Below are 17,327 nucleotides of genomic sequence, written 5' to 3'. Positions count from 1 at the left end.
ATCGCGCTCCCCCAAGCACCCACGGCCTAGGGGATGTCGGTGGCACTACATGATAGCAGCCATGCACGCAGCCGCCGCGGTCTGGCGAGATTTCCCAGCATGCCCTCCAACACGATTTTCCAGCATATTCCTCCCTCCGTTCTGTCTCAAGCGTTCCTAGCGCTGTCTGCCTCCGGGCTTTGTTTGTCGCATGGGAGGGGGCGCCAGGAGAGCGGAGGGGGGAGAGGGGAGAGGGGGCGGGACTGGTGCCTGGCAGCCGAACAGGCTGGGCACCTACTAGGTACTTACCGACCCTGGGCGTGGCTAGGTACATGCTGTACCTATTTGCGTGCACTGCTTACAGCGGGGGGACTGTCGATGTCCAACGACGTCTAGCCATGGGCTTGGTCGGGCCCCAGTCAAATCAATCGGCCGCCCCTCGCCCACGATTGGAACCGACGCCAGCGCTGGAGCCAGCCGAACACCAGAGCAGTAGCAGCACACGGTGCATGGGCCTTGCATCCTGTACTGTCCTCAGGCTTCAGGGGCCAGACCTGAAACACTTGCGTCCACGAGCACCTGATAGAGCACCCTCGCGCGCCAAGACAACCACCACCTCGAATCTATGGATATGGGCATGTATATATACTCCAATGCCCTGCTTGATCGTAAGCTGTTTATGGATAGCTTCATTTGGGGACCTGGACATTGTTTTGTCTAACGCATAGAGCAGGACCTTGGCTCGGAGCGTCATCAAATTGACTCGTTTGGTCGTGCACGTGAATCTGTTGCATGCCCGGGACCTGCCTTCCAGGAGGTAGTTGCAGATGCGCATGCTAGGTACAGGGCACTGGACTTTTTATGCCGTGAATACTGCATCGTGCGACGATGAATGGAAGCACACTGCTGCAGACAGGTCAGGTGCCTTTACGGTTATGACTGCATGCACAAGTTAGGGGCTGCCTCCTCCCAAAAGATCGAAGAAAAACCGAAGCGTGTGAATTGCTTACGATGTACTACAGTGCATGTGGCAAAGGGAACCCAACCCCACTGCGGGTGGGGACAGGTGTGCAGCGCAAAGTGTCGGTCCGATCAGAGTCACATTTGGTCGACTGGTTTTTTCGGTCCGCCGCTCTGGACCTCCACAGCTCCAAGCGCCAACCTCCTCCGTTCCGCCAAGCGGCAGCCTATCACGCTCGCCGCCACCATCGCTGCGCGGCAATGCAGCCAACCATCAACGTCCATCGCCACAATTAGCGAAATCACCATCGGTTTCACCTACTCGGGTTGGTGCACCTTCGTCGTGCCAAGTCATTGGGTTTTGTGATAGGTACCTGCACCTACCTACTACTTGCGCGCATGCATCATGTTCAAACTGATATTACCTGATCATCTCTCGCACATCATAGCATCGAGACATGAAACAATGCTCGAGGAAGAAAGTCTAAAACTGAGGAGAAAAGAAGACGGTCAAAAAAACAAGAGAGAAAAAAAAGAGCAAAATGAACGAGGGATGTTGACGGTAAACCCCTTGGTGCAAAGGGGTGAATGAGATTACCATTCGTTTTTTATCTTTCACACCCCTCGGACCAGATATATGGCTCCTCGCTGGCCTTCGTCCGCGTGATGACTCCCAAGGACTCCTAGATCGCTATTGTTCCATCGTGAACCACCCCACAGAGCCTGTCTATTTTCTGCCCTTGACTAGGCGTCCCGACTCGGACCCTTCGTCGTCCGAGAACTTGTCTCCATCCTCACCAACTGCGAAGATGGTCTCGCCGTCGAGGGACTCTCTTGGGGGCGACGGTGCCGCTTTTGCTTGCGGCCGCGACCCTCTCGCCGCCGACGCCGATGTTGCCCCAGCGGTATTGCCAGGTGTACTGGCCGAGGGCATTGTGCTCGCGGGCTTCTTGGTCCCCACCTGGGCCTCTTCGTCGTCCGAGTCGTCAGGGGCCCCAATGTCCATGTTGGCAATCTCAAACGTGCCGTCGTCCTCCTGCGCGATCTCGTCCGACATGGCAAAACGGCGGTTGTTGGCAGTCGGCCGCCACACGTAGGCAATCCACGCGACATCGGCGAAGTACACCAGGTTCAACCACCCGTCGAGCACAAACCACCGCGTCTTCCAGTGGAACGGGACGTAGTCGGGGTCCTTAGTACCAGACGCAAAGGAGAAGCTGTTGAAAAAGAAGAACCCGAAAATGACGAGGATGCTGATCAGGATGCACCACCAAAGCTTCTTGTACATGGTAGACTTTGCGGTCTGCTTCCGTTCCTTCAGATCCTTGAGCGTCAGGTTGAGCGAGTTCAGCGTCCAGACGTAAAACGCTGTTAGAGTTGCCGCTAACGGCAGCACGATCAGCAGCACAAACGGTCCTGTAAATTGACAGATACGAGTGGATCAAAGTCAGCAATTTGATCAAGTGGAGAAGTAGGGAGTATAGTTAGGGGGGAAGAGCCAAGGGGCGCAAAGATCGGGGCCATCTAGTTGATGTCACTTACCCGCAGTGTCTGGGGTGATCACAAGGCTGGTGACAGCGTACACCAAGCCGAAGATGAAATGGGCGATGGCCAACCAGCGAACGTAAACCATAGTCTTGCCAAGCGTCGGCTTGACAACACCGTAGCCCATGCAGACGATGAGCAGCAGAAAAAAGGAGAACGAGTTCCTCACGGCGTTGAGGACGGCGACCAAGACAAGCATCACTCTGGAGCCTACGTTGGAGCCGACGCGGTTAAGGTAGTCGTAGAATCCCCAGGTGAGCAGCATCTCGACGACGAGGAACAGCAGGATGGCCGTTATGTAGTTCTGCACAGGGAGGATGTCGGAGCGGTGCTGGTAGTACAGGAAGCCCCAGAAGACGGCAATCAGCGCATAGAGGATGGTGATGCCGCCGTAAAAAGGAAGCTTTGGGATCTGGGCCGCCGGCAGCTCGCCGTAGGCATTGCGGAACTCGGCGATGGCGCGGTACTCGGAAGGCCCCTCTGTGAAGATGCAGTAGTAACCCGTGTTCGTGATGGGGTACTTGATGGGCTGTGGATCCTTGAGGTGGATAGCCTGCGTGAAGATCTTGTTTGTCGAATCGTTCGTGTTTGCACCCAGGATAAACTCGCCGAGCTTGGACTCGTCGCAGAAGCCGGCGCTGACATGGTTGGGCTCACAGACAGTGAGTCTCTGTAGTTGGCGATGGCGTCATATTAGCAGTCGCATCAGCTATGATACGGTATCGGCAGCAGCGGAGGCCGTGATGGGGCGGCACGGACCTTGGGGGTATCGTCGGATGGTGAGAAGAGGACGTAGTCCTGGTCTTTCCACTCAAATAGCAGCAGGCTGGTGACAGGATCATTGTCTGCCTCGACCTTGTCGAACCTGACGAGGATGTACGGATCCGAGGGCCCTCCCCATGTGCTTCGGGAGTACATGCCTGCGAGTGCCAGAAATCAGGCGCAGCTCGTCAGTAAGGGCGCTGTGACCACCTGCGCATATTCAATGCTGTGATATGGAGGGCATTGAAAAATATAGGCGCCTCTACTGACCCATGCATCTCTCACGGTTCTCCGGCGTTTGGTCCTGCGAGGAGTGTTTCCCACTGTCAGTCGATGCACATCATAAGGCGCCAAGAGAGCTCGGCAAGCTCGGTCGCTCTGTATTTCAGGGGCGGGGTTAGGTATGGGAGGCAAGGAGTTCTAACCAGCTTCGCTTCTAGCGCCCGTGTCGTCAACGAGGTCGCCAGAATGAGGAGCAAGGTGCAAAGCCGGTCGCGCATTGTGGCGACGGCACGCATGCGCGCGCGGCGTTTCGTGCGGTGAAATAAGAGGTAGAAGGAAGAGAAATAGCCAGAGAAAAGGGAGATATGTGCGATATCGGATACGGCGGTGGGTGGTGGGGGGAATAGGTAGTTGAGGTGGTGGTGGTGTTGGCTGGGCCTTGCTGTTTGCTCGGGGGACCTTCAGCGTCCTGGACGCATGAGAATCGTCGAAGGTGCTGGGTGGATCGTAGCTCTATTGGCGCTCAGTGTTGCATCAATCGATCCTGGGAAGCATCAAAAATTGGGTTGTGATGATATCCGTCTTGGGTTGGCAGACTTGCGTCGTCGGTCGATGTTGATTTGTCGCCGATATCAGTGGTTGAGGCAACAGTTTGTCGTCCACAGCCTGCCACCATGCCACGAGACGAAGTGGACGTTCGGCCGATGAGACGACAATCCCGGGATACCAGGGTGGGTGGGTACATAACGCTATTCGCGGGGCCGCGGATGCGCGTATGTCTGTACCTGGCCCGCCATCTGGTAGGCACATGTACATGTGCCCACATGGTGGTGGTGCGGGACCATCCACGTGCAGCGCCCCACAGTGACCGATAAGAGTCGATAAGCCCTGCGTTTCTGAGCGTGGACCTGGGCTTTGGGGAACCTGTGCCGTCGCGTCCTGCCTTGGCGGCCTCGCATTTTAGACGCAGGAAACAGGCCGCCAAACATAATACACATAAGTGCCCTTTAGGAATCGCCTCGAATTGCTGTATCCGGAACCGCCAACCTCCCTGCCGCCGGATCGAGGTAGGTGCCTCGAGCTTGATATCCGCCGCCGCCCAGGCACGTCAGTCGCATTTCTGATACAGGATGGGCAAGGGCACAGACAAGCTCTACATCACGCACTCGGAATGGAGCTCGTCCGACTCCTTCTCGGCGAGCGCGGGGGCACGTGCGAACCCGCGTGAGGGCCGTCTGAGGAAGCTACCATTCAACTTCTGTGCCGCCAGCCTCCAGCCGTTCAAGAACCCCGTATGCACGAGCGATGGCACCGTCTTCGACGTCGAAGTTATCGGCGCCTGGCTCCAAAAGAACAGCACGAACCCCGTCACCGGCGCGCCGCTTGCGCCCAAGGACCTGATCAAGCTCACCTTCGCCCGTAATGCCGGCCCGGCCGGCGACACACAGGATGGTGACCTGATCGACCCCGTCTCGTACAAGGTCTTGACCGACAACACCCACATCGTCGCCGTCAGACACGGATCCTACGCAAACGTCTTCTCGTGGGACACCATCGAGCGGATGAACATCAAGGCCAAGATGTGGCGCGATCTAGTCGACGACCAGGAGTTTTCCCGCGCCGATATAATCACGCTGCAGGACCCTCAGGATGCTTCCGGTCGGGACATGTCTCGCTTCCAGCACCTGCGCGACGGTGGCGATGCCATCCTCACACCGGAGCAGGAAGAGCAGAGGAAGGCAGGGGACATCAATGTTGCCGCCCTCGGCACCATGGGGCAAAAGGCCCTGAAGGCCAAAGAGGCAGTCGAGAGGGCGCGCCAGCTCAGGGCTGCGGGTGGGGACGTGAACGCGTCGGCGGGCAAGAGCCTTGTCGCGGCGGCAACGGCGGCGGCTGCCCGACGCCCCGCACAATCGGTCTCGGGCGCCGCCTCGCAGCCGCGCGTTGGGAGTGCTGCCGTGTACACGACGGGCAAGGCCGCCGCGAGTTTTACGAGCACCAGCCTAACGCCCGTGACTAGCGGCGAGAGGGCGGTGATGTCGGACGAGGAGTGGATGCTTAAGCCCAAGCGCGTCAAGAACCAGGGATATGCGAGGATAGAAACAAACCTTGGAGACATCACTATCGAGCTGCATACTGACACGGCGCCCAAGGCCGTGTGGAACTTTGTCAAGCTCTCCCAAAAGGGCTACTACAAGGGCGTGTCCTTCCATAGGAACATCAAGAACTTCATGATCCAGGTATGTCGGCAGTAGCACGAACATTTACCCTTGTATATCCCTATATGCCTGTGCACGGCAGCGGTTGCTAACACGCCGCAACATCAAGACGGGCGACCCTTCGGGCACAGGCAGGGGTGGCGCCAGCATCTGGGGCAAGAACTTCGAGGACGAGTTCGACGGGCCGCGTACGCACTCGGCGAGGGGCGTCGTGAGCATGGCGAACAAGGGCAAAAACACAAACTCGAGCCAGTTCTTCATCACGTACAGGCCGGTCAAGCATCTCGACCGGAAGCACACGATATTCGGCCGGGTCGTCGATGGTATGGACGTACTCGCAAAGCTCGAGGACGCGCCGACGGACGGGTCCGACAGGCCACTTAATAAGATCGTCATGAAGGACGTGGCCGTCTTCGTGGACCCCTTTGAAGAGTTCCTCAAGGAGAAGGGCCTTCAGGAGAAGGCTGAGGCAGAAAAGTCCGATATGCGGCAGCGTGGGACCGACGATGACAAGGTCACATGGACAGGCAAGCGCCTTCGTCGAGACGATGGAGGCCCGCTCGCCCCGGACGATGGCGGCGCTGGCAAGGTCGGCAAGTACTTAAAGCTAGGGGGAAAGGAAACAGCCCCTGACGGCGATGGCCAAGGCGCCGGCGCTGGCCCGGAAGACGACGATTCATGGGCAGCCCCCGAACCAAAGAAGAGGAAGGTAGCAGGTGGATTTGGGAATTTCGACAATTGGTAAACACAGTTATATACAGTCTTATCACGAAAGGAAAGGGGTTGAAGGGGTCCCTCTTGTCATCATCGGCATATCATACAACTTCTTCTCGACTCTCCCCAGGTTCCTGAACAAACGGCAGCTCCATCCAACGCGGGACGACACGCCGGTTCTGCATGATGGATGCTATGGCCTTGGCTTGTTGCAGGCCTGACCCCCTGTATATCTCCTGCAGCCTGTTGATGCAATAAGTCTTCATAGCGGGCGAGCATACCGAGGACATACCGACATGATACAGGGGCCAGACAATATTGTTGCCGGCCGAGGCTAGAAGCATCAGGCGGTGGGTCTCTTCGTCGGGGTCTCGACTTCGGGTGGGGTTCAACAAGGTAGGGCCGCACTCATCGAGAACGCGGTCCGCGATGGGGATCGTTGCGAGGTCTGGAGAACGGCAGGCGGAAACAGGTACAGCGCTCGGAGAGGGCACGGGCACCTGTTGCTGGCGGCGCGCATGGGGTGCCGGAGCGCGGACCTCGACCGTGGCGATCGGAGTGGCAGCCCCGGGAAGGGCAGGGCTGGTCAAAAGGCCCAGGGCCTGAGGAACACTGGCCACTATTGCGCGGCACAACTTGGGGAGCCTTGCCCTGGCAGCCGCAAACGCGGCAGCGTGCCGAGGCGGGACGGAGGACGGGTCAACGTTTTGGTACCGGCTATGTATCTCGGTCAGGATGGTCTCGAGAATGAGCAGGCGGCAGGAACGGAAACCGTTCCAGATGGCGAGCTTGCCCATGTTGGGGTAAACGTGGCAGACGCCGTCCAGGGTGTCCGTGTGTGGGAAGGGAAGGTGCAGGGTGTGGTAGCGGTAACTGGAGGGCAGGTTGGCGATGACGTGCTCAAAATCATCGTCCATCTTGATGAGGCGTTCTATGACAGCCTCGGGCGAGTCGAGACTGCCACTCCGGACCTCATGACGGAACTCAAGGACCCGGTAGATGGGCATGGACACCTCTATGCGCGATTCTGGGACGTTGAGCGACCTGAACTTGCGCGACAGCTCAGCGCGCAGATCTAGCACCGACTGGGGCATGGGCACGCCCTGCTGGATGCAGCTCAGGATAACCGTCTGACAGAGCATCATGAACATCTTGATGCCGGCGCGGGTACGGAACTGGGCAACGCCACGGATCTTGGCCAGGGCGGCTGCGCCGTTGACGTGCTCGTGCCAGGCCTTGACGGTGCCGCTCACTGTCCGGGCGTCGCGGTCGGCGATCATCTCGAACAAGCCCAAGATCAGGATGGAGAGCATAGTTGTGTCCTTGACGGCCTCATCAGGCACGCGAAGGGCCGTGTTGATGAGGCGCAGGGCGGCGCCGTAGCTCTTCCTGGCGCTGTCCATTACGTCGCCGGAGCGCGTCATGTTGGCCAGGCCGGCCAGGCCGACGGCGGTCATGCTGGCCATGACGCTATCGATCTCGCCGAGTTGGTGGGCTGCGTCTGTCAGGGTCCGGGGCTTCCACACATCATAGATGAAGTCGAATCTTTGGTGACAGGCCTTCTCGTCGATAGCGACGAATCGGGAGAAGAAGAAGGCAGTGCCTCTCTCCTGGTACGTTGGGTTCAGCGCGTACGTTACCGAGGGCGGCCTATGCCAGCCCATGCCGCGGGCCACAGCGGGCCGCGCTGGCAGCTGAAGCGTGGCTTCCAGGTCCCGGGACGAACAGGCGGGCCGCGCCGGGACGCACAGGCTCCCGGAGCTATCGGGGCCAGGGGACACGCTGCCGGACTCGGAGACCGTGCGGGGGGCGGCGGCCGACAACGGCTGGTCCGGAGATGCGCCACTGCCCGCATCGGCGTCCTTACGACGAGCCTTGGCCTTGGCTTTTTTTATGACGTGCGAACTCTCATCTCGGAACATGAGATCCACCTGGTTGCGATAGCCTGGACATTCTGCCTGCCGCTTTTCACACTGCCCACAGGCAGGCTGCCGCTGGTCACACTATGGTGCGTTAACAGGAGGAGGGAGAAAAGGGGTGTTGAGGGGAAGGGGCTGTCTGATCGGGGCCAAGCATACGGGGAGATGGCGCCAGGCTGGCGGCCGAGATGGGCGCGGGCTGCAGGGGCCAAGAGCGGGTTGGGCCCTATGGGCAAGGGAGCGGGATGATGCTTGGACGGGGAGCAGGAATCAGGGCGCGGCGGGCTGAAGTATGAGGGGGCTAGACCGGGAGGCCATGTGGTGCTGGTGCTATGTGGTGGGCCGGACTAAAGGGCTTACCTTAATCTTGCGCTCGCGGCAATTCGAGCACCCCTTGGAGGGCTTCCCGCAGTATACCATGGCGCCTTGCTCTCGGACGCCGGCAGAGGTGACTTACTAGTCGGCTGCAGGCGGCCCTACCTCGCTCCAGGGAGACCGACAGGTCGGCTGTCGCGTGCTGGGTCCAGCGCACCCGGAACACTTGGCTTGGTTTTCTCGGCCGTCATCGGCGGCGGGGGCCGAGGGGGGACTCTGTACGGAAAAGTCGGGATTCAAATGGAGTTGGACGAGCCGTCGCGACCGGGTGGCGCAGCCAGGCGGTTTCTTTCAGCTTGCCTATGCCGGGGCAAAATGACGCTGGAAAAGGGAGAGAGAGAAAAAAGACAGGCCGAGGTCAGGTGTCGCCATCGCTCTGAATCGGCCGAATTGGATGGTGTCGGTGGCTGTGAGGCCAGGGCTTGGCCAACGAGAGGTGCAGCTACAGCTACAGGGAGGTGATCGTCGCTGCTATTTTCGGATTTCTGCAATCACCAAAAGCTGGAGAGGAGACCTCGTTCCCGTGTAAACTGTGCAGCCGGACTGGCCGAGATACACAAAACTTGTGGTCTCGATAAGAGAAACAGAAACCCACGAACACTGAGAACAGGAAAGGAAGTGTGTGTGCACGATGAGCCCAGGCAATGAATGAGAGTCCTTCCAAACCAACGTCACCCGTTCTCAACACTAGACCTCATTAAACTCCCAACTTGGGTAAGCAGGGGCACGTTGCATTTGCCTACTGCCTTCGTAGCGCTGTCACCTTACCTATCCACTCCTCCTGGAAGTCCCCGGTTCGGTCCGGTATTCGACGAAGCTGATCCATGTCCAGCCCATCAACGCGCCTAGCTGCTTACCTAGGTACATGCCGTAGGTGTGCTTATGGGTAGCCTGAGGTAGGCTGCCCTATCAGGTGCAAAAGCGAACCCGATAGCGACGGCCAAGCGAAAGCGAGGTGCCGGCAGATCCACAGCCGCGCGGTTGTGTGGCTGTCACTGCCGTTCAGTGGGCATGTGAAGGAGCCCAAACCCTGCCCCCTAACCCCACGCTGGTGGCTGATTAGCGGCGTCAGACGTAGCCTGATAGTTTAAGCTAGTGGCACATCTTGGAGCAGCCCTGGACCAGTATTGGCTATGCGCGCTCAAGGCCTCGCATCGTGCTAGGGCGGCCGGTGGTAGGCATATAGGATTAGAGTGCCTATACCAGCCCGGTGATGTGCGGTTGGCGGGGCCATGGGGGCATTGGCTACCTCATCTTCACAGCCCGGCCATGCAAGCGTCTGAGCCTGGTGATGTAGAGGATGGCTACGCTGATGGGCGGCAGCTATAAAGACATGCTCGCCTAGTGGCAAGTGTGGCCAAGAGGAAAACAGTTTGGCTCACATCCGCCTTGGCTGTCCAGTCTGTTCAGTTACTGCCCCTATAACCTCAGCTATCATTGCTTTGCAAGCTCCTCTCACCAGCGCGCTCCCTCAGTCTTACACGCCTGCATAACTTTACTGCTCTTCTCGTCGTGACATCAACCCCTCCTTCAGACGCAGCGATCCCACCACAGCAATAATGGCCCAACTAACCACGCACAACCGCATCTCGATCGCCGAGATATGCGTGTACACACCGTCGCTGGCAGTGGCCATCGTGCTGGCCATACGGCACGGCTTCAAGCGCTCGTCGGGCTGGCTCTACCTGATCCTATTCTCCGTCATTCGCCTGCTCGCGGCCTCGTTGCAGCTCGCCACCATCAACAACCCGGACAACATCGGCCTCATCGTCGGCGCCATGTCCCTGCAGGCCGCCGGGCTCTCTCCCCTGATCCTCGTCTCTGTCGGGCTCCTTGGCCGCGTCTCGGCGAACATTACCAAGAGCACCAGCAAGGCCGGCCTCCCCCATCGCGTCTTCCGGCTGCTCCAGGTCGTCGTCATGATCGGCCTCATCCTGTCCATCATCGGAGGGAACAAGTTGGGCGACAAGATCGGCGACCTTGAAGCCCAGCCCGGCGGCACATCTGACGGTCTCGGCTCCCTGCAGATCCCGACCGAGTCGCAGGCTGGCATCGGCTTGATGCTGGCCGGCTTCGGCATCCTGGTCGGCGCCACCATCGCTCTGTCGCTTCAAGCACGGTCCATAGAGACGGGCGAACGCCGGGTTCTAGGCGCTGTTGCTTTCGCGCTCCCTTTCATCGCTGTCCGTATTGTATACTCGGCAGTCGCGACGTACAGCTCCTCCAACAGGAACTTTCGCTGGTTCGACGCCGGCCCCTCGTACTACAACTACCTCATCGGCATGGACGTCTGCATGGAGATGCTTGCGGTTCTCGTCTTCTTGACTGCTGGCTTGCTCATCAAGCAACTGCGGACGGCTGCGCCTGACAATGCTTCTCCCACCGAATCTCAGACTTCAAGCTACCGCCACAATGGGAAATAAGAGTGAATACCGAAGAAGGGGAAGATACGTACGGGCAGATGGGAGATAAGCATGCCTAAGAGCAGTGCCAGTGTATAAATAATGCAGTGGGAACTTCTCCCAATGGCGAAGTCTGGTCGAGCATCTTCAAACACATACTGATAGAGATATACGATACGTGATCTCAATACATTTATATGCATTGCGTATGAGCAACACTTGGGGCTTGCCCTTGTTCATGTGAGTAAACCAGCAGCAGAGCTCAAGGGTAGGAACTTTAGGGAGACGGTTGCTCAGACCAGACGTCGTTGATACAAGGACCCAAAGAGGCCACATGCTTACATCCAGAGAAAAGGGGCTACACAGCCACATCGCCGCCGAACCCGACAGGGCGGCGGTTTCCATTGTTCTCTGGCAAAACAGCCATGACTTTGTATATCCTGCCCATGCCGTTCGGGCTGCGGTCAACGAGCCTCTTCCAGGCACGTTCGACATCAGCGGCCTTGGCTTGATCTGGCCCGATAGCCTTGGCCAATGCCTCGGCCCGCTCCCGGATGCCCATCGTCTCCAGGAAAGTTCCTTGCTCGACGGGGCCATGTACCTCGACACCCTCGCTGGCTCGTGTGGCCGCCTCGGCTATAGCAGTAAAATCTACGTCAACGCTCAGATCCGTGAGGCCAGGCTCAACGAAGGGGCTGATGCGCCGGTGCCGGCGAATGCCACGAAGCGAGTTTATGGGCACTGTGCCGTCCCCCGGGCCGTAGTCGAGAATGAGCGCCGCACCGCTAGGGCGATCCTTGGGATGCTTGACCGAGCCGCCGATGCGCAGTGCTATGTCTGAGGCATATAGCGCCGCGTCCGGGCACACTTCAATCAGTGCACCCGGTATTTGCTTCAACGCCCTTAGCCGCGGGGATGACTCGGGAAGGTATCGCGAGTGCCGCGTTGCCACGGGAGACAGTGTCATCTGGAAGTCTGGCGGTGGCGTATTCCCGCGCAGGCTCATGGGTGTGTTGAGGCTGTCGTGCGTCGACCCCGGAGGGGATGGAGATACCATCATCTCACGCCACTCAAGCGCTGGCTTGCCAGGCTTGTCGGCGGGCGCGTCAGAAGGCTCGCGAGGAGACGCGACTGGCCTGTTGAGGAAGGCGTGGATGGGCAGCGCATCAAAGAACTCGTGCGCCACGATGAAGGGAGTTTTTGTGGCGTCTGGTGACGGGAGCCAAGAGGATGTGTTAGGAGTCACCTGTGCGAGCGCGGGGCAGGTGCAGGGGGGAAGTGAGAAGAATAGGAGGAGGAAGGGAGGGGCCATCTCACCGTAGGGGATTGATTTGACAGTCTCTGTCCAGACGATTGGGATCACCATATGCTTGCAGACGCTGTGGTAGCCAACCTTGGACTCCGCCATGGGCGCATCTTCTCCGCAGAGCAGGTTCTTCTGAGACATTCTCAGCTCAGGGCTGGCCTCGACCATGTAGACGGCATCAATGGTTTGGGCCATGTTCCCGAATCTACGCAGCGTCTATCGAGGGCGCGGTTAGCAGGCAGGGGCAACAGGGTGGGAGTCCAGCAGTACAAAAACATACCCGAAGCATGTCGTCCATTAGAGTGCCCCTGCCCGGGCCGAGCTCGATGAGCTCAACGCCACGGGCAGGGCGGCCCTGAGACATCCATTCGGCAACGAACCAGATGGCGATAAGCTCGCCAAATACCTGGGAAACTTCGGGCGACGTGACGAAGTCGCCCTTGACACCGAACTGGTCTCGGCCGTCCTCGAGGGCACCCGTGTAGTAGCCACCCAGGTCCGATGTCAGGCACATGCGCATGAAACTCGCAAGCGGGACCGGCCCTGTAGCCTGCTCGTGGACCGGAGCACCCCCACTGGTTAATGACGAGAGCGGACTGGACTGAGCCGTGTGGGAGGGCTGTTTGGCCGACGTACCGAGATGGCGGCAGCCAGCTGCTCGGCCAGTGGTGTTGACCACTTTCTCTCCTGAGCGCCCGGTTGTTGATGTTGATGTTGTTGTTGTTGTTGTTGTTGTTGTTGTTGTTGCTGTCCTTGTTGGTGATGTTGCTGCTCCTGCTGCTGTTCTTGGCGGCAGTTGAGTGTGGGTGCCGTGAAGCTACGCAGGCCCAACGGTGGCAGAGACCGTGCCAACGTCCTGGGACGGCGACAGAGGGCCCTCACGCCGTGCCTGAACATGATCGAGCGAGCGAACATGGCCCAATGTTTACTTCTAAGCCCAAGATTCCATTTCGAAAAGGCTTGGTTCAACAAGGGGTTTGCAGGGTAACGACTGTCAGTCTTTGTAGATGTTGATAACGACAAGCTTCATGGATGCTGCCCACAACGGCAGCTAGGGTCCCGCGTTCCGGTACAGGGACCTAAGCTCTGAACGTTTTGCCTGTGGAGCTCAACTGCGACGTCTTCTTTTGCATGTGCCTGCAGCTTGGCACCATCTGCAGCTGAGGTCGTCCGACCTGATGGTGGTGTGGCGCACGAAATAGCGGGGCCTGGGGCACTAGCCCATGTCATTCTACCTGCCGTCGGCGCATTCACGCCCCAGCGGCACCACCGCGACTTGCACCATCACACGCTGCCGCTCGTGCCGAGGCCCCCCCCCAATCGACATCGAACCCGCTGCAGCCCTTCCCCACCATGGCTAGCAAGACCTCGCGCTGGGCCGTTAGCGAGGAGGACTCGGCCAGAGCAAAGCAGGAGCGCGAGACCAAACGCCGCCTCAAGGCCGAGAAGGCGGTGCAACGCAAGGCCGAGGAAGCCGCCCGAGCCACGTCACAGCCAGGGCCCGCACCTGACCACCTTCCTGCTGACCCTGGAAGCGCCGGCCGCGGCGACGGGCCCCCGGCGAAGCGGCGTCGCCTCACCCCAGCCCCCGACGGCGGCGACGGCAACAACGAGAGCGAGGGGGACGGCGGCGCCCACAAGCTGCTGCGCGCGCCCGTCCGCAACTTCAGTCGGTGCGGCAGCGTCGAGGGCTTCGACAAGCTGAACGACATTGAGGAGGGCGCCTACGGATGGGTGGCAAGAGCCAAGGAGCTGAAGACGGGCAAGATTGTCGCGCTCAAGAGGCTAAAGGTCGATGCCAACAACCGGAGCGGCCTCCCCGTTACGGGCCTTCGCGAGATTCAGATACTGAGAGATTGCAACCACCGGAATGTGGTGACGATACACGATGTCGTGGTGGGGGAAGATACGAGCAGGATAGAAAAGTCGGTCCAAACCTCCCGCTCCCTCCCTTCCCCCTCTTGTCTGCCAGGGGTAGCGGGTTGACCACTTTTACGCACACGAAAAAAAGAAGAAACACATACTGACAAGCCTTGCAGCATCTTCCTGGTGCTCGAATTCCTAGAACATGACCTCAAGAGCGTGCTGGAGGACATGCCAGAGCCCTTCCTGGCCTCGGAGATCAAGACGCTCCTGATACAGCTGGCGTCAGGCGTCAGCTACCTCCACGACAACTTCATCCTGCACCGCGACCTCAAGACGTCCAACCTCCTGATGAACAACCGCGGGCAGCTCAAGATAGCGGACTTTGGCATGGCCAGGTACGTCGGCGACCCGCCCCCCAGGCTCACGCAGCTGGTGGTGACGCTGTGGTACCGCGCGCCCGAGCTGCTGCTGGGCACGGCCAGCTACGGCCAGGCCGTCGACATGTGGAGCGTCGGCTGCATCTTCGGCGAGCTCCTCACGCGCGAACCCCTGCTCCAGGGCAAGAACGAGGTGGACGAGCTCACAAAGATCTTTGAGCTGTGCGGCGTCCCGACAGAGGACACGTGGCCGGGCTTCCGCCGCCTGCCCAACGCCCGGTCCCTGCGCCTGCCTCCGGCCTCCCTGCCCACCGGCTCCCTGATACGGGCCAAGTTCCCGCTGCTCACCGCGGCCGGCAGCGCCCTGCTCTCGGGCCTGCTCTCGCTCAACCCGGCCAGGAGGCTGACGGCGAAGGACATGTTGACGCACGATTACTTTAAGCAGGACCCGAAGCCGAAGCGGGAGACCATGTTCCCGACCTTCCCCAGCAAGGCCGGCCTGGAGAGGCGGAGGCGCCGCGACACGCCCAACGCCCCTGTCCGGGGCCGCCAGGTCGCAGACCTGGGCGATGTAGACTTTAGCGGCATCTTTGCGAGGCGTGAGCGCGAAGAAAAAGGTGGCGGCTTCTCGCTTCGAATGGTATAAACTGAAGCCATCTTGGACATGCATATTGACACGGGCAAACCTTCACGCCCGCGTTCGGATTTCCAAAGAGACGGGGGCGAGTGAGAGGGGTACAAGATTGCCTCTTGATTCCTTGTAATTCTCGATTCTTAAGTTGCTCGCTCATCGTCATCATTATAACAGTACCGAAAAAGGACCAAACCACGAATCCCCCCGATTTCTTTTTAGCGAGTGGACTGGTTGCCCCGGCGGCATCTCTGCGCCGACCATCTCCACCATCGTTGCCGCAAATGCAAGTTATATACCCGGTGACATCTCTTCTGAAAGCCAAACATGATAGCTGAGAAAGTGCCGAAAACGCCGCCCACGTGAATCAAGAAGCTCCCGGGTAGATATCACTCCTCGTTCGCTCTCCCCCTGATGTTTTGGTGTGTTCCGTGAAAAAAAACATGTATATGAAAACCGACGTGAAAAGACGGAAGACGGAAGTTGAGGCGGGATGCAGATAGAGAAAAGGGGGGAAGGGGATTATTGATTATATAGTGAAACATGCCATGATGGTCGTCAGACTGCATATGGTGAGGTGCCTTGATTTCCAAAATGAAGGGCTAGATGAACTGAATCTCGGCGGTGGTGGGAGCAGATGCCATGAACTTGATCGAGGCAGCGGCTCGAGCAGGCATGGAGGACATTGAGCGTCTCAGAAGACGGCGCCAGCGACGAACCACGTGAAGGCCGCAACGGTTATGACGCTCGTGGTCAGAGCAACGCCAAGGGCGCGCTTGTCCATGGTCGAGGCGGCGCCGCTGCACGAGACACATTTCCATCCCGAGGCCATGGGGATGTACTCCTGTCCGGTGTAGACGCCAAACTTGAAGCCCGAGTAGGGTGCCAGATATCCAGCCTCGGCCCTTTGGGTCATGGCCGTGTCCGAGTCGTGGATAAGAAGGGTGTACTCCTGGACCAGGTATGGGGAGCCCTTGTTGTCTTTGGTATCCCACACGAAGTCGGCGCGCGTGGCAAACGTCATGTTCTGAGTCAAAGTCCAGGTACGCGAGGCGGCGCTGCAGCTGACAAGCACGTCAATGGCGGTAGGGCTGGCTTGAAGGCTGGTGTAGTTCCAAGCCCACGTCACGTAGTCGCCAACCTTGTACAGCTGCGTGCCGTCCAGGGGGCCAGGAGTGATCATGGCCACGCCACCGGCGGGATCCCGCGGGTCGAATTCGGGTCGGGTTCCGTTGCCGTTGGCCGGCCTGGTCGAGTTCCCGTTGGGCGGGGGTGTGATGCCAGCCTTGTCCGAGTCGCTGGTGCCGGTGGCTCTGGTGGTTCCCGTGGGCGTCGCCGTTGCGGCCGGGGCTACAGTGGCTGTTTAGTAGGGAGAAGCACCAAGGATGGATGCGGGAAATGCAAGTACGTACCACCAGTATCTTGACGAACCACCAGAGAATTAGCCTCAGGAAGCCATCCTGGCCAAGCCGAGGCCAGCGTGCACACCGTCAGGAAAGCAGCAGCGAGCCGCAGAGAGGCGTGTTGTGGCTGCATGTTTGATCGTGGGTGTTGGCTACACAGGTAGGCGTGCAGCAAGGTTCGGGACGAGAGTGGCGAGAATCGGACAAGAAAACAAAGGCTTTCTGTATTTCCACCTCCTTCTTTTGTGCGCTGTTCTATATGCTTCCCAAAGCCAGATGGCTGCTTCGACGCTCGATGGCGGTCTGTCGGTCTAAGAGAAGTGAGGCGTGGCGGAGGTCCGAGACGGGCAGGACGGACTCGACTGGGAGCAACAACAACAAAGACGAGAGAGGAGTGAGAAAAATAAGGACAAAACCCAGCAACGAACGACTGTAGTGGCTCAAACAAAGTTGAGGCCTAGCAAACGAATGTATATTGACCAAGATCCTGGGTGACTGCCCGACCAAGTTAATGGCTGGAATGAGGCTCTCTGTTGGTGCTGGCGAAGAGGAAAAGGGATGAATTTCAGCTTGGTCGGGGGTTAGGCTTCATGCGAATTGGGGCCGAGTCATTATAAGCAGGGTCTAGGAGCGCAGGGAGCGACGAG

The 17,327-nt window shown here is 59.0% G+C and overlaps 8 protein-coding genes across 8 annotated transcripts; 4 read left to right on the top strand and 4 right to left on the bottom strand.

The window, feature by feature from the left end:
- Positions 1-610: 610 nt before the first annotated feature.
- On the top strand, positions 611-1,401 carry GGTG_08229 (hypothetical protein; the record flags this gene model as incomplete). Its single annotated transcript, XM_009226068.1, has 3 exons — positions 611-647; positions 1,002-1,302; positions 1,389-1,401. 3 exons carry the CDS (start codon positions 611-613, stop codon positions 1,399-1,401), a joined length of 351 nt encoding a protein of 116 aa, XP_009224332.1.
- On the bottom strand, positions 1,262-4,190 carry GGTG_08228 (hypothetical protein). Its single transcript, XM_009226067.1, has 5 exons — positions 3,672-4,190; positions 3,517-3,550; positions 3,244-3,404; positions 2,482-3,154; positions 1,262-2,355 (listed from the first exon to the last, which is right to left on the bottom strand). Exons 1-5 carry the CDS (start codon positions 3,762-3,764, stop codon positions 1,667-1,669), a joined length of 1,650 nt encoding a protein of 549 aa, XP_009224331.1. The 5' UTR covers positions 3,765-4,190; the 3' UTR covers positions 1,262-1,666.
- Positions 4,191-4,393: 203 nt separating this feature from the next.
- GGTG_08227 (peptidyl-prolyl cis-trans isomerase cyp8) lies at positions 4,394-7,552 on the top strand. Its single transcript, XM_009226066.1, has 2 exons — positions 4,394-5,708; positions 5,797-7,552. Exons 1-2 carry the CDS (start codon positions 4,599-4,601, stop codon positions 6,430-6,432), a joined length of 1,746 nt encoding a protein of 581 aa, XP_009224330.1. The 5' UTR covers positions 4,394-4,598; the 3' UTR covers positions 6,433-7,552.
- GGTG_08226 (hypothetical protein) lies at positions 6,358-9,350 on the bottom strand. Its single transcript, XM_009226065.1, has 2 exons — positions 8,681-9,350; positions 6,358-8,404 (listed from the first exon to the last, which is right to left on the bottom strand). Exons 1-2 carry the CDS (start codon positions 8,738-8,740, stop codon positions 6,503-6,505), a joined length of 1,962 nt encoding a protein of 653 aa, XP_009224329.1. The 5' UTR covers positions 8,741-9,350; the 3' UTR covers positions 6,358-6,502.
- GGTG_08225 (hypothetical protein) lies at positions 8,736-11,314 on the top strand. The gene is made up of 2 exons (XM_009226064.1): positions 8,736-9,409; positions 9,528-11,314. Exon 2 carries the CDS (start codon positions 10,255-10,257, stop codon positions 11,116-11,118), a length of 864 nt encoding a protein of 287 aa, XP_009224328.1. The 5' UTR covers positions 8,736-9,409; positions 9,528-10,254; the 3' UTR covers positions 11,119-11,314.
- GGTG_08224 (hypothetical protein) lies at positions 11,088-13,489 on the bottom strand. Its single transcript, XM_009226063.1, has 4 exons — positions 13,040-13,489; positions 12,684-12,953; positions 12,415-12,619; positions 11,088-12,306 (listed from the first exon to the last, which is right to left on the bottom strand). Exons 1-4 carry the CDS (start codon positions 13,316-13,318, stop codon positions 11,456-11,458), a joined length of 1,605 nt encoding a protein of 534 aa, XP_009224327.1. The 5' UTR covers positions 13,319-13,489; the 3' UTR covers positions 11,088-11,455.
- A 183-nt stretch (positions 13,490-13,672) lies between these two features.
- On the top strand, positions 13,673-15,847 carry GGTG_08223 (cmgc/cdk/pitslre protein kinase). Its single transcript, XM_009226062.1, has 2 exons — positions 13,673-14,328; positions 14,443-15,847. Exons 1-2 carry the CDS (start codon positions 13,757-13,759, stop codon positions 15,290-15,292), a joined length of 1,422 nt encoding a protein of 473 aa, XP_009224326.1. The 5' UTR covers positions 13,673-13,756; the 3' UTR covers positions 15,293-15,847.
- Positions 15,265-17,284, bottom strand: GGTG_08222 (hypothetical protein). The gene is made up of 2 exons (XM_009226061.1): positions 16,690-17,284; positions 15,265-16,627 (listed from the first exon to the last, which is right to left on the bottom strand). Exons 1-2 carry the CDS (start codon positions 16,811-16,813, stop codon positions 15,972-15,974), a joined length of 780 nt encoding a protein of 259 aa, XP_009224325.1. The 5' UTR covers positions 16,814-17,284; the 3' UTR covers positions 15,265-15,971.
- Between the last annotated feature and the right edge of the window lie 43 nt (positions 17,285-17,327).

The sequence above is a fragment of the Gaeumannomyces tritici genome (assembly GCF_000145635.1).
Source record: "Gaeumannomyces tritici R3-111a-1 unplaced genomic scaffold supercont2.4, whole genome shotgun sequence".
Lineage (NCBI taxonomy): Eukaryota > Fungi > Ascomycota > Sordariomycetes > Magnaporthales > Magnaporthaceae > Gaeumannomyces > Gaeumannomyces tritici.
The sequence above is the reverse complement of the archived record's forward strand: the minus strand, read 5'-3'. Positions and strand labels throughout refer to the sequence as shown.